Source organism: Xenopus laevis, chromosome 2S (genome assembly GCF_017654675.1).
Source record: "Xenopus laevis strain J_2021 chromosome 2S, Xenopus_laevis_v10.1, whole genome shotgun sequence".
NCBI classification, from domain to species: domain Eukaryota; kingdom Metazoa; phylum Chordata; class Amphibia; order Anura; family Pipidae; genus Xenopus; species Xenopus laevis.
The window spans coordinates 128915538-128932697 of NC_054374.1; the positions used below are offsets into that span (position 1 = coordinate 128915538).

The window sequence follows — 17160 nt, forward strand, 5'->3', positions numbered from 1 at the left end:
AAACCCATTCCTTGCCAGGATGTTTTGATTTTACCTCACTGCTTATGTTCTATAAACACAGGGCACGTCAAAGAAGAAAGAGCAATTACTGTGCTGTACTGTGTTAAGACAATGATAGCTACCTCTCTAGAATTTAATATCTGTGGCAGGTAGGTGAGTAAAAGAAACTGTTCTAGTTTTGATACTGACCCTCTGTAAGTACCCCAGTAATAAACAAAATGCCAAGCACTGTTTCTATATATAGAGAGAGAGAGAGAGAGAGAGAGAGAGAGAGAGAGAGAGAGAGAGAGAGAGATACTCTCAACCTCACAAACTGCCAGAATGACACAAATGTATTATACAGATTGTGTCCCTTGTGGCTTGGTTATCTATAAGATCAATCTTGACTGGCCTCTTGATTTTATGCAAATATATCATTATACAGCAAGAATTAGAAAACCCAGGGTCTCATTATCATTATTAATTGTTAGTTGAAAGTATTAAATATAGAGCTGCAATACAGCAATCATTGAACAAGACCACATTTATTGTTTTTAGTCTTCTTGCCTCACTATAGGTGAATCAATACATATAGCTGAAACCATTCTGACAAATGCAAAGCACGACCTCAGCTGTGCGAGCAAAATCAATAAGCACTAAAGTACTGCTGGGGAACAACACGACAAATCCACTTTAATCCAGATAAACGAGGATGTTCCTTCACCCAACTGGCTGTGCCAATTTCTATTTAGTTCCTTCAAAAACAGAGCAGGATTTTACCCTTTCTGTGCCTTCATATGATTTATGAGCTCTATTTAACATTCAGTCCTTCATTAGGGGTAAATAGAGAAGAAAACACGCTGTAAGTACTGTACAGTTATGGTGACTGCTGGGTGTAATACCTTCAGGGCAAACATTTGGAGGTGGTGTAATATATGGAGGTATTCTTAGACAGGGAGAGGGGTTTGTTAATGTGTGTAGGTAATAAGCACCAAGGGGCATGTTTATCAAAGTTTTGTCTAAGATTTTTCAAAGTGGGAACTTTTTTTTTTTTTTTTTTATAGCTTTTCGAAGTATTGATGGGAGAGGGCTCTAGTTCTTTGTAGTTATAATTCCTCCATGGATCAACCCTATAATACATGGTTACATCCACTTGTTTGTCAATGACAGTATGACACCAAAGGCACAGATCCATGTCTGATGTGGCCACCCAATTGGTGTGTTTGAGGACCCCATTTTTGTTCATTTTGCCTTACAAAACCAAGCATTGGAGATTCATATTTTTATGTAAATTATATTTTCTGGTGGGAGGGTGTGTTAAAGGTGGCCATAGACATAACAATTATGATCTTTCTTGGAAAATATCTTTCCAAGAAAGATCGTTTGTTTCAATACACACATGTAGAGCTGAATCGTCCGATATACAGGTAGAAACAATAGAATTCTACCTGTATCTGAAGATTCATCACTAACAATGGCCAATGTTTGGGTCCCTTCAAAGGCACCCGACCAAAATTTTCCGTCCTGCCCGATCGACGAGCCGACCAATATCCAAGTCTTCTGCCAATATCGGTCGGCTCTTTTCCCACCATACACGCACCGAATATCGTATGAAAATTCATTTTGTACGATATTATCTCTACGTCTATGGCCACCTACTCAGCCAATGGAAGGGCAGCCTTTACACTGAATGATGATCAACGGAATCTCTATAAATAAACACACGTCACTTGTAAATATATCTGTTTTCTACCATTTGTAACAATATATCAACTAGGACAGATAAGCAATACTGCCTCCTGGACATGCTGTATGTGGGCAAATTATTTGTCCTGCGATATTCACAACAGACTCATTCTTTCTTTTTTTCCAACAAAGGTGCCGAGAGTTGCAGCTCACAATTTTATAGAGGTTGAATTTTGGTTGATCTATTAATAAGTTCCATGGAGCATTAGATAATACACATTCATAACTGGTATCCAAAGCCTTAAACACTACAAGTATTTTTGTTGCTATAGAGAAACTGCTGACAATTGTGTAAAAGCATGAAGGGCATTTTTATTTAGTGGTGTTACTGGCCCTTTTACTGCATGGGTCGCTACCTTATCTTGCTGCAGAGCTACTAGCAAGTCATATGATTATCCTCATGTGGTTTCTCTAATCTCTCCAAGCAGTCAGGGCGAGTGTATATAATTTCAGTGCCAGCAGCTTGTAATATACAACAGGCAAGACAGGAAGGGGAAGGTGGGAGGTATCAGAAGAGTAATTGCTTTTGTATGCTACAACACTGAGTAAAGTGCATTTGTTTATTTTGTAGTGCTTTACAATGCTCTCTTATGCCTGTAGCTCGATAAATGGGAGTTTAATTGCTCTAGTAAATACTCCTGCTGACTCACTTAAAATTCATATACCAAAATTAGCGTTTTCCAGCCAGAAAGTAATATACACATCCACTGACATATGTTACCCATGCAAGTGAATGGGAGTTGTGTGATCTGAAATTAAAAATGTTCCAGGAAGAATCTGATTAAATAAATATTTGAGTGCTATTCTTTAAAAAAACAATATAGAAAAACTCTTAGATTTGGTACAAATTTGTGGATTTGCAGTATGAATCTAATATGCATTTAACCACATACCTTCTGTAGTTAATTATATCTATGACACTGGCAATTAAGTAACTGAGTGCCAGCACCGTAAAATTTGACTATGCCAGACAACAAGGGGCACATTTACTTAGCTCGAGTGAAGGAATAGAAGAAAAAATACTTCGAATTTCGAACGTTTTTTTTGGCTACTTCGACTTCCATTCGATAATCGAAGTACTGTCTCTTTAAAAAAAAACTTCGACCCCTTACTTCGCCAAGTAAAACCTACCGAACATCAATGTTAGGCTATGGGAAGGTCAAATACAAGAGTCCTCTGCACTCAACCCATTATCAATATATTTAAGACAGCGACATTTTGTGCATACTGCTACTAAAAAATGCCTTACCCTTTAAACAAAACAGGGATTGTTTGTCCATATATTGCAATATATTTAAGCTGGCCAACTACGTCAAAGTCATCCCATATCTGGCCAGTCCTATGCTCAATTTTATCTGATTCATTAAGAATTCTATTGCTTCATTATACATTTTACAAAGGGACTAGGTATTACCTGCAACTTAACTTGCTGCTTTCAAAGTAAACCTCCATACTTGGCTGCCCTTTTATTAGACACCAGTGGGATCACCTGACTATAGCTGGGACCCCCGCCTAATGGTTTTAAAAAATAGTGGTGAGCACAACTTTCCCTTGTTTGCTATGGGAAGGTCCCCATAGGCTTTCTAACAAATTTCTGGTCGAAGGAAAATCGATCGATCGATGGATTAAAATCCTTCGAATCGTTCGATTTAACGATTTTTTCCTTTGATCGTTCAATCGAACGAATTGCGGTAAATCCTTCGACTTCGATTTAACTTCGACAGTCGAATATTGAGAGTTAATTAGGTGACTGTGGTGATCACTAACTTCACTCTTTGATAAATATGCCCCTAGTGTTCTTTTTAGATACATACAGTTACTGCTTTTTATTTGTGTAACTGAATGGGGTAGTTCAGATACAATATGATATTCTAAGACAAACTGCAAATGTTCTTCATTTTTTCATGTTGTGTATTTTCTTAATTAGTTGCCTTTCTCAGACATAAAGTTTTAACTAGATGCCAGGGTCTATTTGTGGTTCCTAGACTAAAAATGAACAAGATACAGTTTCTAATCTGCAGTGCTGCAACACAACAACTCACACATTTTAAAAAAAAATGCAAACTGAAAATATTCTTAGAATACCTCTGTCTACATCATATTAAATATTAATTTCAAGGTCAGCTACACCTTTAAAGACCCTGACTGCCTTATGCTGCCATGGCTACCCTGGTTCCACACCTGTGCTCTAACAGTGAGAGCATATATACCGAAGCTGTGTGCAGCCTGCAGGAATGAGCCTAAAGTAAGATTCTCATGTGGCCTTAATCATATTGCAGATGACTGTGCTAAAATCATGGCCGCACAACACTTACAACAAGGTTTGCCACAAGGCTCCTGCATAGCATACTTAATTCTGTGGTCCAGTTAGAGGGACTTGGTCATTGCATAATTGTATATGTAGTTGTCCACTATTAAATTTGACCATCATTTAAGCTGACCTGTCACCGACTCATAAAAAGCAGTTTAATTAAAGTCATTGGCAAACTACATCTTGGTGAAAGCACACTTTGTATAGAAATTAAAGAAGAACATCTTCTTGCTTTTTGGGTTCATAATAAAACTTAACACTTATTTGTGATATATAGGTTTAAAGATTTACTAGATGAATACATACGCAGTGTTGTCAGCTGATAAATCTTTACCATCTTTAACCAAAAGCAAAATGTCTTTAAAGATGTAAAAAAAAAAATCTCAGAACTCCAATAATAATGAATATGCAGAATAGGCCTAACACATGTTTATATGCCACTAAGAGAAACAGTTGCAGGCTGTAATGAAGCAAAAGGGGGAAGGTAATTAAAAATTACAAGTGCTATCTTAAATAGTGTTTTTGCAAATTTTTAGTGCTGCTTGCAGTGTAAAATCATTCGCTGGAGAATATTACATCGATAAGCAAAAGTTAGCATTAACACCTGCTCTGGAGTTTTGTAAAATATTTTGTCTCAAAATATGCTTTGCGATGGTGAAATTTTCTTACATACAGTGTGAATGTACACTCAATTCAAAAAGCAGGCAAACATGGTCACTAATATTCGCAATAGTCTTTGCAAACATTTTGTGGGCAGAACATGTTACATTCCCCAAATGTCTTTTGATTGTTTATTGTCCAAATAGTGTAAATTATTTGCTTTTGAAAACTCAGTAGGAAAAGTGCTACAGACAGAAAATACTAAATGTATTGATGTTTTTAAGTAACATGACTGGCTGCCCTTGTAAATTCACTTTAAAAATAACATGCCCCAAACCTTTTCGATCAGTACAAGACTGGTGGAATACCAAAATTGTAGGCCTTGAGCAAGATAACTTTGCACAAAGCAACAGAACACATATACACTGGTCTGATATCGTTGAAAGACAAACTAATACAATATAAAATTATGCATCATATTTACATTACTCCCACACGACTCAAACTGATGGGCCAGATCCCCTGCGACTCCTGTCCCAGGTGTCACCAACAAGCTGCGGATTTCTTCCATCTAATCTGGGAATGCCACTACATATTGAGCTTTTGGACACAAGTCGTAAACTATCTAGCGGACAATCTTGACTTTCCGAGAATAATTTCACCTACAGTTTGCCTTTTGGGGGTCCTAGAAGAGATAATCCCAGCTAAATATACTCAAATCTCTTTTCGTATCCTACTCTTTTATGCAAAAAAACTGTAGCCCTTCACTGGATGGGTAACCTCGGTAACCTCTCACCCTCTCTTAATGCTTGGATACAACTGGTTAACAAAGCAGTACCCCTATATAAGATCACCTACGAAGTTAGGGGAACGCCAACAAAATTTGATAAAATTTGGGGCTTGTGGAATGACATTGACCCGACCCCTCTATAGTAAGTCTTAACCAAGTCCATCTCCTATTATGAAATCCTTCATGGTTAGCTATCCTACATATCCTCGAGGGTCCCAACCTAGCCTTCAGATGTAAAGTTCACCTGAGTTTGATAGTGTCCATCTCAACTGCTCAATCACTGTATTGTGTTATGCTTGGTGATAGCCTGTGCCATATTTTCATCCTGCCAAACTTGTACAGTTTAGTCTGCGGGTGTACTTATTTGTTGTATGTATGATTGATGTGTTTTCAAAAATAAGAAATAAAACTTACCTTTAAAAAAAAAAAAATAGCATGCTGATATTGTTTCTCTGCAGGAAGTGCATTAAGGCAGAAGAAAAAATGTGCATTGCTTTAAAATAATTAAGACAAACATTTTGTATTTGTATTATAGGTACATTTTATTTTGAAGGACTGGCCTTCTTTGAGGGTAAAATAATTTACTCCTTGATGGTGTCATCGCATTTCGCAGTGCTGTCCAATAAGGAAACAAAGCACAAAATAAAAAAATAACATAGGCCCTGCATAGTGATACAGTTATAAAGAATGGCATGTTTGCAATCTAAATGCAATTTAAAATCAATAGAAAAAAATTGATTTGTGAAGAGTGGCTTGAGTTCTGTTATTATTACATTTGTTCTGATTCCTGGTTACCAGTTCCTTCTTCACTGGTTGTATCTAAAAGATAAAAACAAAATATTTTGGTCACGACACACACACAGCAAATGCACATAATTCTGATTATCCAAGTTTTTTGAATTACTGGAAAGCAATGATATCTAGCTTTAAACTGTTAGACGTGTCTCATTGTTAAATAAAATGGTGGCATTTTGGCTGATATGCTTATTCTTAATTTATTTTCGAGATTTGATTCTTTGGTTTTATATATTTTAGTGACTCAAGCAGGGCCGGAACAAATGTTGGCAGAAAAGGCACGTGCCTAGGGCACACAGGTAAAGGACGCCAGGCAAGTACCTCTTCTGAAACCTTCCCCTAGTGGTCCCCCCACTGCATGAAAAATTCAGCATGTGCACTCTTCTGCCCATGTGCACTTCCCATTGCTTGAGTGCACTCGTTTGTGAATGCGTGCTTCCTCAGACCGCATGCTTCATAAACACTACTATAATTTATATAAACACTGCTCTATAGCCATGAGGGCAGCCATTCAATCACATGGTACACAGTAGATAACAGATAAGTTCTGAACAATCCCATTGTGTACTACAGAGCTCATCTGTTTTCTGCTGTGTATCTTGTGCCTTTTCTCCTTTTTCAGCCTTGAATGACTGGCCCCCACGGCTAAACAACAGCTTGTTTATATAAACATCTGTAGAGTTTCTGAAGCAAACACACTGGTTGTACCAATGCAGTGCAGCAAGACATTATATTTTCATTAATTTAAAATACTTTCATTTTCTGGTTAAACTGAAGAAGCCACTTGTTGAAACATTTTCCTGGGCAGGAAATCCAGTTGCTTTAGATTTAAAGGGAATGTCAACCCAAATATTTTTTAAGAAAACATAAGAAACTTTACAATATACATTTATACCAAATGTTATATAGTTTTTAAGTTATTTGTATATGTATTGCTATAGAAAGCAGTTTTTGTGTCCCTTTCTATTCTCTGCCCTGGTGGCAGACTTTTGAAACAATGTAAGGCAAGGCAGCTGATTAACAGACCTGTCTTTACTGCTGAACTAAAGGTGGCCATAGACGCACAGATAATATCGTACTAAACGAATTTTCGTCCGATATTCGTTGTGTGTATGGTGGAAAAAGAGCCGACCGATATCGGCAGAGGACTTGGATCGAGCTGGACGGAAAATTTTGATTGGGTGCCTTTGAAGGGACCCAAACATCGCCCATTGTTAGTGCTGAATCGTCAGATACAGGTAGGAATCTATTGTTTCTTCCCGTATATATCTATCTGTATATCTGACGATTCAGCTCTACACGTGTGTATTGAAACGAACGATCTTTCTTGGAAAGATCTTTTCCAAGAAAGATCGTAATTGTTACGTCTATGGCCACCTTAAGACTTCTGCAACATTGTTTAAAAAGTACCAACCAAACTTAACCAAATGCTGCTTTCAATAGCAATTGTATTTACAATTAACTTTAAAAGCACTGAACATGTTTAATAATTGTATATTAAGGGGGGTTGCTTAAAATAATCTTTTCTTTTATTAGATACATTTAATTTTGTGATTGACATGCCTTTTCATTTTTTTTAGCCTCGTATTGTATTTTTGCTATCACAAAAGAAAGAGAAGGGGCTGAAACACATAGAATGAGAGAGGATATACAATCATCCAGTGATGGTGGCTGGGGAATTGCAGGGTCCAAGATTCTATCAAATTTCTTCAGGCAGCCTCTGGCCAGTTAATAAAAGTTCAACTATATTATTTGTATTCATTTCAAGAGTTAACAATTAATATTGAATGATGCACAAGTCAGTTTTCCAGAAATAATAGAATGAGTGCCAATAATTGATCAAAATTATACATTTATCGAGATGACATGGGTACCTGTTGGGTGCAGGTCCTACAATGGCAACATTATGCGAGTTAGGGTCAGGTGCGGGATGAGTTTTTCCTGACCTGCACATCACTAGTGAACTTATAAGAAATTAGCAAGCAACCGTATTATAGTCCAAATAAAAAGGCATCTTTCTTTTTTCATTTGGTAATTATAGCTAAAGAGCCACAGTTTGGGGATTCCATGTACATATTTTGTCTCCAAGGGCTCAAAGATAAGCATGCTCTGCAAACTAAAAGGTGTTGGAATGCTAATTTCCAGGTATTCTTCATTTACTGAAGCCTCCTACTCCAAGGATGCTCTAGGAGGGTAATAGAAAAATGCCTGAATAACCTCCTACACAACCTTATACTTTGCAAAGCGAGTCACCCAATCCTACATGTTCCATAGGTTCCCAAAACACTCCACCCCAAGATTGTATACAATGTGTCTATCACACCCCCCCCCCCACTACATCCCAAGGATGCATTTCCCCATCTCGTAGCACAGTAATTAGTAACCCATGGGTGGAAACCACATTTTTATCCCCATGATGTTTGGAGTTTTTTTTATTTAAGGTCAGATTTAAGTGGTTTTAGAGGTTTTTGAAACCACAACTAAATTCACATTCTTTAAAACCATGATTGTCATTGAATTTATAAAAGATCAGAATATAAAAAAGTAAGAATGAAAACAAGTGCTGAACGATGTGGTAAGGAATAAGAATAATAAGAATACTTCAAAAACCTGCAAAAACGAGTTTTTCCGACAATTTCTAGCAAAGAAAAAATCTGAAAACCTCTAAAAGTCTGAATTAATTTAAATCAGTCAAGGATCAAAGCAGTTCCCATTGATTTCTATAGCACCTTGACAACTTTTACTAAGGAAAGATTTGAGAAAGGTTTCTATCTTTTTCCTCAGCAGAAGAACATCTGAGCAGCCCTCTTTCTTTCTCATGACAACTTCTTCCTTGACTAGTTGGTGGTCAGATTGGTCAAAAAACTGACCAGCAGGGGGCGCTGTTGTAACAAAATTAGTTCATATAAACAGTACATGTATCCCTTAATATCTTGGAATAAAAAATAAATAAATAATGAATGTAAATTACAAAAGTACGAATAGCACTCTCATGAATTGTACATTAACTTATGTTAAAGGTTTACTTATCCTTTAACCAATAGTTCTGGCACTGTTGTAACAAAATTTGTCATATTAACAGTACATGTATCCCTTAATATCTTGGAATAAAAAAAAATAAAGAATGAATGTAAATTACAAAAGTGCTTAGAATAGCACTTTCATCAATTTTACATTCACTTATTTTAAAGGTTTACTTATCCTTCAAAAGAAAACAAAAAAAAGAGTGTTTAATTTTAATACCTTACCAATTTGTTCTTCTGCTTCATTATCCCCGCAATCTTTCTCCTGTCCAGCTTCTTCTTTTGACTTCCTGAGAGAATCTGGTGGCCACCGTAATTCCCCACTCTCTACATCAATCAAATCAGTTGGTTCCACCACAATGGATGGTAATCTTCCCCTCATCTTTACAGGAACTTCGTCCTCTTCACAAGGATCTGGAAAAATCTAAAATGAAAGAGTAAAAGAAAAATGTAAAAGTCAGACAGAAGGTGAAAAAGTGAAAATAGGAATGTTAATAAGAAGTAGTTCAGTGGTGTAACTTCGGATGCCTGGGCCTGGCTGAAAAGCGCTAGAGTTTTTGCCTTCCTCTGGAGTACCATTATCTGTGGTGGTCAACAGTACTTGCCTGGGTCAGCTGCAGCTGCGGCTCAAGGAAGGTCAAGTGTGCTTCAGTGCGGCTCTAGGAGTACGAGTTGGTCATGGTGCAGGACTACCTTGATGGAATCGCAAGTGTGCATCAGATTTGGACTGTACGGTCTTGTCTGAGGCATGCAAGAGACTGGATTAGCGCCATTTATGCACAATGAGGAAGCAGGGGGATGGGCTAAAAAGCATTCACGGAGGGTGCTCGGCCCCAAGATCCCTGCTTCATGTTCTTTGGGCAGTGAGCCCACGTTTTTTGAGAATACAATTTTTTGGGCAGTGAGCCCATGTTTGGAGAATAAGAGCCGCAGCTGGGGTCAGGGTGTATCTAGTCCTTGATGCTTAAACTGTTAAATAAAGCCTGTGACCTCCACAGATTTTTGCCAAAATACGTCTCTGTGTTTTAATTGAATGGTAGGGTTACATCCTGGGCCTAGTATCACACCAGCTCAAAGCTGTTCTTCATCCCTGAAATTAATATCCCCTGTGTCAACATTTTGTTTTAGTACCTGGAAAGGCAGACGGCTGTCACTGTGTTTCAGTGCTATCTCATCCAGGCTGTGAATTACTTCATTAACTGCCTCTTCCACAGGCAGGCGGAGAACTGACACCTCGTTCATGATCTATTCTGCATAAGTTAAAAGAAAATACTTTATGATGCATTTTACATTAACATTTTGGCCTTTGGAGCTCATTTACATAGCACAACCACAGATGCGGTTATGCAAAGATGGCGGCAGTTTTATGTTTGAATTGATGCTATTTATTAAAATAACGTATATCTAAAGCTGCTCCTTGCACTTCCTAATGAGTGTTTGTTTGTCCTACCTCTTTTAAAGAACGGTGCACATTTTACTGTGCGTTGCATCCAGGGCTAGAACTAGGGAAAGGCATAAGAGTCAGGTGCTTAGGGCGCAAAGGCGAAGGGGGAGCTGGGCACGTACCACTTCCATTCGCTTACTCATAGTTAAGCGAATGGATGTGTGATGTCACCTTGCGACCAAGTATGTTTTTCGCGTGACTTCACTACACAAATGAGCGTGCTCATGGGTGAGGGGGTGGGTGGCCATCTAGGTTGGCTAGGGTGCCCGGTTCTCCTTGCATCAAGAGGGGCATAATTACAAAGGTAACAGACCCTGCAACTGCAAAATTAATTTGCTGTGGAGTGTGGAGGCCACTAACATGTAGCATACTAGGCATACTGAACTTGTGCTTAAAAGAGTTTGCTCTACTATGTTATATGTTAACAATATGTGCTGAAAGAGACACCATCCCAACTATAAAAATTTTTAGCTGGTTCATGAATGACCTCTAGTTCAATTACATGTGTTTTTGATGTATTGGATGTAATTGAGGCAAGAGCAAGGCTGCGCTCTTCCAAAATAATGTTGAATTATGCAAAGATATACTTCATTGTGGGTAAAAACCATGGGACATCTTTTTGAAATTACATATTGTGCACTGCACTTGATTTTAATAAGCAAAGGTATGTTGAAATGTATACCACACAAAACAAGATATTAAGCCAAATTAATTTCAGTGGGAAAAAGTTAACGCGTTTATCACGTGAAAACTCATGGACAAGATTCAATTAGAGGAGAAAAACTTTTCACCTAATTCATTTTTTTCCCATAGGCTTCAATTGCGGTTTCGTGTGATAAACAGTGAGATACAGTACATTTTTCTGGACCAATATCTTGTTTTGTGTGGAATACCTTTCAACATACCTTTGGTACAAGTGCAGTTCACAATATGTAATTTTGAGAAGTGGTCAATTGAATTGCATCTCAAATTGAATCTAGTCCATGAGTTTTTTTTACATGATAAACCTTTTACTCATTGAACTGAATCCGGCCCATTGTTTGATAAACAGACCATATTTTTAAGCCAGGTATGGGATCTGTTATCCGGAAACCCGTTATTCAGAAAGCTCCAAATTACAGAAAGGCCGTCTTTCATAGACTTTGTTATAATAAAATAATCCAAATTTTTAAAAACAATTTCCTTTTTCACTATTATAATAAAGCAGTACTTAATACTTGATTCGAACCAAGATAGAATTAATCTTTATTGGAAGCAAAACCAGTTTATGAGGTTTATTTAATGTTTACAAGATTTTCTAGTAGAGTTAAGGTATGAAGAGCTAAATTACGGAAAGATCTGTTATCCAGAAAACCCTAGGTCCCAATCATTCTGGGTAACAGGTCTCATACCTGTACAGGTATGGGATCCGTTATCCGGAAACCCATTATCCAGAAAGTTCCGAATTACGGAAAGACCATCTCCCATAGACTCCATTATAATCATATAATCCAAAATTTTAAAAATGATTTCCTTTTTCTCTGTAGTAAGAACACAGTTGCTTGTAATTGATACCAACTAAGATATAATTAATCCTTATTGGAAGTAAAACCAGTCTATTGGGTTTATTTAATGTTGACGTGATTTTCTTGTAGTCTTAAGGTGTGAAGACCCGTTATCCGGAAAGCCCCAGGTCCTGATGATTCCGGATTATAGGTCCCATACCTGTATTACATCTGCAAAATATGCAGTACACATATGTAAAAAGGCTTGCCACACACAGTTGGATTTGAGGAATTAAAGCACAGGGATATTCCCTGCACGTTTTGAATATCTCGTGTGGTAAGCCTTTATACTGTATTTTAAGCCTTAATGCTAGCTTATTTTAGATCCATGCTGATACTACATGAGTCATGGCCAGCTGTGCCACTTCATCATTACTGTAAATCTATCACACATATCACTTCATGCAAATATAAGAATTAATGCTCTATTATTTTAATTTCCTGTCCCCTGTTGTTTGTAGAACACTTACATTTTACATGTTATATATTACTTACATAGTTACGTTGGGCTGAAAAAAGACCAAAGTCCATCAAGTTCAATCTCTCCAAATAAATAAATATATATATATATGATATATATGTTTACAACTATCTATAAACTATATACCAATATCTATACTAAATACACCGTAGATTTTAGTATCACAATAGCCTTGGATATTATGCTTCGTCAGGAAACCATCCAAGCCATTCTTAAAGGCATTAAAGGAAAACTATACCCCCCAAACAATGTAGGTCTCTATTAAAAGATACTGAGTAAAACAGCTCATGTATAAAACCCTGCTTCGTGTAAATGAACCATTATCATAATAATATACTTTTTTAGTAGTATGTGCCATTGGGTAATCATAAATAGAAAATTGCCATTTTAAAAAATAAGGGCCGCCCCCTGAGATCGTAAGATTCACTGTGCACACATACAAACCACATGTAAGGTCACATGAGCCAATTAACAGACAGAGTTCTGTCTTTTGCTTCCTCACTTCTTCCTGTTACAGTTAGAGTTGAAGTATTTCTGGTCAGGTGATCTCTGAGGCAGCACAGATAGAGTCACGAAATGGTGGTTCAAGGCAATAGATGTAAAAGGGCAATATTTATGTAAATATATATTCCAGTTTGGTAAGATTCTTTAATATGTCATTCAATTTGATATAAACTATCTGTTGCTTAAGTATTCATTTTGGGGGTATAGTTTTCCTTTAACAGAATCAACCATCACAACATCTCCTGGCAGTGCATTCCACAACCTCACTGTCCTTACTGTGAAGAACCACCTACACTGCTTCTAATGAAAGTTCTTTTCCTTCAATCTAAAGGAGTAGCCTTTGGTGCATTGATTAATTTTATGGGAAAATCTATTTATAATGTCCTCTACTTTACTTGTAAAGAGTAATCATGTCCTCTTTCAAGAGTCTTTTTTTCAGAGAAAACAACTCTGACCTTGATAGCCTACCTTCATATTTTAAATAGTCCAATCCTTTTTCTAGTTTAGTTGCACATCCCTGCACTCTCTCCAGTTCATGTATAACCCTCTTAAAGTAAAACTATACCCCCAAAATGAACACTTAAGCAACAGATAGTTCATATCATATTAAGTGGCATATTAAAGAATCTAACCAAACTGGAATATATATTTAAGTAAATATTGCCCTTTTACATCTCTTGTCTTGAGCCACCATTTCGTGATGGTCTGTGTGCTGTCTCAGAGATCACCTGACCAGAAATACTACAGCTCTAACTGTAACAGGAAGAAGTGTGGAAGCAAAAGACACAACTCTGTCTGTTAATTGGCTCCTGTGACCTTACATGTATGGTTTGTTGGTATGTTTGTGAGTACAGTGAATCCTACAATCCCAGGGGGCGGCCCTTATTTTTTAAAATGGCAATTTTCTATTTATGATTACCCAATGGCACATACTACTAGAAAAGTATATTATTATGAAAATGGTTTATTTACACGAAGCAGGGTTTTACATATGAGCTGTTTTATGCAATATCTTTTTATAGAGACCTACATTGTTTGGGGGGAATAGTTTTCCTTTAAGTACTGGAGCCCAAAACTGCACTGCATACTGCAGGTGAGGCCTTACCAGAGACCTATAAAGAGGCAAAATTATGTTTTCATCTGTTGAGTTAATGCTGTTTTTTATGCAAGACAACACGTTTTAGTTAAGGATACCTGCAAAACACTACCATTTAGTGTATATATCACATTTATATTATTTGTACCAAAGTGCATGATTTAGCATTTATGCACAATGAACCTCATTATCCTATATGATGCCTTGTTTTCCATTTCCATCTGCAAAGTGGCAGCATCCTGAACAGGGCCGCCATCAGGGGGGGACAGGGGGGACAAGCGTACCGGGCCCGGGCATGAAGGGGGGCCCGGCAGCGCTGCATTTTTTTGAAGATCCGGGCCCCCCTTATGAGCGCCCAAGCCGTACGTCTTGCCTCTTCAGTGCCGAATGCGGAAGTGCCGAAAAGCCGAAGCCGATGCGACGAAAAGACCCGAAGTCACGGAAAAAGCCGAAGTCCCGAAGTCACGAAGCGCCGAAAAGACCCGAAGTCACGAAAACAGCCGAAGCCGAAGTCCTGAAGCAGCGCAAAGACCCGAAGTCACGAAAACAGCCGAAGCCGAAGTCCTGAAGCGGTGAAAAGACCCGAAGTCACGAAAGGAGGCGAAGTTGAAGTACTGAAGCCATGAGTTCAATTCTACTGAACACCAGTTTGTGTTTTTTTTTTTTTTAATCCCCTGGCCACCAATGTATTATTTTAATATTCTATAGGCCCCTGCCACCAATCTTTTTTTTAAAACTTTTGTTTTTGGGGCCCCAATTTTTTTTTTAACTCGTAAGGGGCCCCTTGCCACCATTGTTTTTTTTGGGGTTTTTTTTTTAAAAAAAAAATTAATTTTCTTTTGGTGGCCCCAAATTTTTTTAACTTGTAAGGGGGCCCCTGCCACCAGTTTTTTTTTTTTTTCAAAAAAAAATTATTTTTTTTTTAAATTTTTTTGGGGCCCCAATTTGTTTTTAACTTGTAAGGGGGCCCCTGCCGCCAATGTTTTTTTTTTTTTCAAAAAAAAATTAATTTTTTTTCAAATTTTTTTTTGGGGCCCCAATTTGTTTTTAATTTATAAGGGGGCCCCTGCCGCCAATGTTTTTTTTTTTTTTCAAAAAAAAATTAATTTTTTTTCAAATTTTTTTTTCTGGCCCCAATTTGTTTTTAACTTAGAAGGGGGCCCCTGCCACCAATGTTTGTTTATTTTTTAGTTTTTTTTACATTTTTTTTGTTGGGGCCCCAAGTTTTTTTAACAGGGGGCCCCTGCCACCAATGTTTTTTTAAAAAAAAAAAATTTTAATTTTTTTTTTTTTTGGGGCCCCAATTTTTTTTATAAGGGGGCCCTGACCATCAATAGCTTTTTACAACTTGTGTGGGGGGGGGTTACTTTTTTAGCGCTGATGTCTGTGTGGTCTTTTAACTGCGATGTGGGCGGGATATGGGGCGGAGCTTGGTCGTCAGTGTGGGCGGGGCCCAGGGGGCCCCAAAAATTTTGTTGTACGGGGCCCCGTGATTTCTAATGGCGGCCCTGATCCTGAATGGAACTTATTGTTTTGTACAATTTAGTATCATCAGCAAATAGAAATGTTACTTTCAATGCCCACCTCCAGGTCATTAATAAACAAGTTAAAAAGCAAAGGACCAAGTACAGAACCCTGTAGTACTCCACTAGCAACAATGGTCCAATCAGAACATGTTCTGTTTACCACCACTCTTTGTAATCAAGACTTCAGCCAGTTCTTTATTCAAGTACAAATATTGTGCTGCATGCTAATATTCCTTAATGCAATCCTTAATCTTCTGTGTGGTGCAGTTTCAAATGCTTTAGCAATGTCTAAGTAGATCACATCCACTGCCATGTCAGAGTCATTTGTCTTGCTCACCTCTTCATAAAAGACAAATAAACTAGTTTGGCAAGATCTGTTACACACAAAACCATCCTGACATAAACTCATTATAGTTGTTTCCAAATTGTAGGCTGCAGCTCCCTTTCCAGGTCAGGAGCCATCTGAGGTAATATATAATGAGTATTCATGTCTTCATTGTATCTAGTGTTTAATGGAGAGTAAGCACAAACACAAACAATGTTTGCTATTCATATTAGCATTCATGACTGGGTTGCTCATAGTATTAGCTTCCCTGCTTTTCATACAACGAGTAACGGCTCTAGTCCTGAAAAATCCTAACACTACATTAAATAATCTGTGATTAGTACATGTTGTTGTTGATATAACAATAGCACAAATATACTGATTTTAGGATTTGTCCTGTATTTGCACAGAAGGTTGTGTTTTTGTTCTACATTAAGTCACAGTTCTATGATGAATTCCACTTCACTGAAACTGTGCCTTAGTTAGTCTGATAAATACCCATTTGTATGCTTGTTGCATCCTCTTATTACATGTTTATATAACTTTCCTCTGCCCTTTCTCTAGGATATGGTGCATGTTGGTTGCTGCGATGTAATTTACATTAGTTTAAGGTTTAGATTATTATAGGATTTTTGTAATACAGTGTATTGCGTACCTTTTAGTGGCTGTGCAGTCTCATGCTGGAAGCTGGTAGATCTCTATTCAGCTGTGTTGCTGCCTTAAGACGATCTGTCCTTGGACTGGTCTAATCCTCATTTTCCCATCATTCCTGAGCTGTCATTCATGTCTCTGGCACTTGTACACAGTCCTAACCCAAAAACACCCAGCATTACGCTGTACTTTGTTATTCTGTAACATATTTAATGATACCATCTCCACCCACTATTTAATTTGGAAGGGAATTGTCATAGATTTAGGGACTATTAGTCTAACATCTGGTTAATCTATGCTATTTAATATATTTTATATAATAACCGACATATAGTTTTAATAATA

The 17160-nt window shown here is 37.5% G+C and overlaps 1 protein-coding gene and 1 long non-coding RNA gene across 3 annotated transcripts in view; one reads left to right on the forward strand and one right to left on the reverse strand.

Moving 5' to 3' along the window:
• Positions 1–10392, forward strand: part of LOC121400677 — a 13589-nt gene extending 3197 nt beyond the window's left edge. The window contains exons 3-4 of the long non-coding RNA XR_005965902.1: positions 6462–6520; positions 9518–10392. This is a non-coding gene — a long non-coding RNA (uncharacterized LOC121400677). The remainder of the gene's footprint in view (positions 1–6461; positions 6521–9517) is intronic.
• LOC121400676 (protein LBH-like) lies at positions 5950–16936 on the reverse strand. 2 transcript variants are annotated; one of them, XM_041584380.1, is made up of 4 exons: positions 16820–16936; positions 10376–10494; positions 9465–9668; positions 5950–6245 (listed from the first exon to the last, which is right to left on the reverse strand). In XM_041584380.1, exons 2-4 carry the CDS (start codon positions 10484–10486, stop codon positions 6147–6149), a joined length of 414 nt encoding a protein of 137 aa, XP_041440314.1. In that variant the 5' UTR covers positions 10487–10494; positions 16820–16936; the 3' UTR covers positions 5950–6146. The 2 variants fall into 2 exon arrangements, with proteins under 2 accessions (XP_041440314.1, XP_041440315.1); XM_041584381.1 differs by having other exon boundaries at positions 9470–9668; positions 16820–16927.
• Positions 16937–17160: the final 224 nt, after the last annotated feature.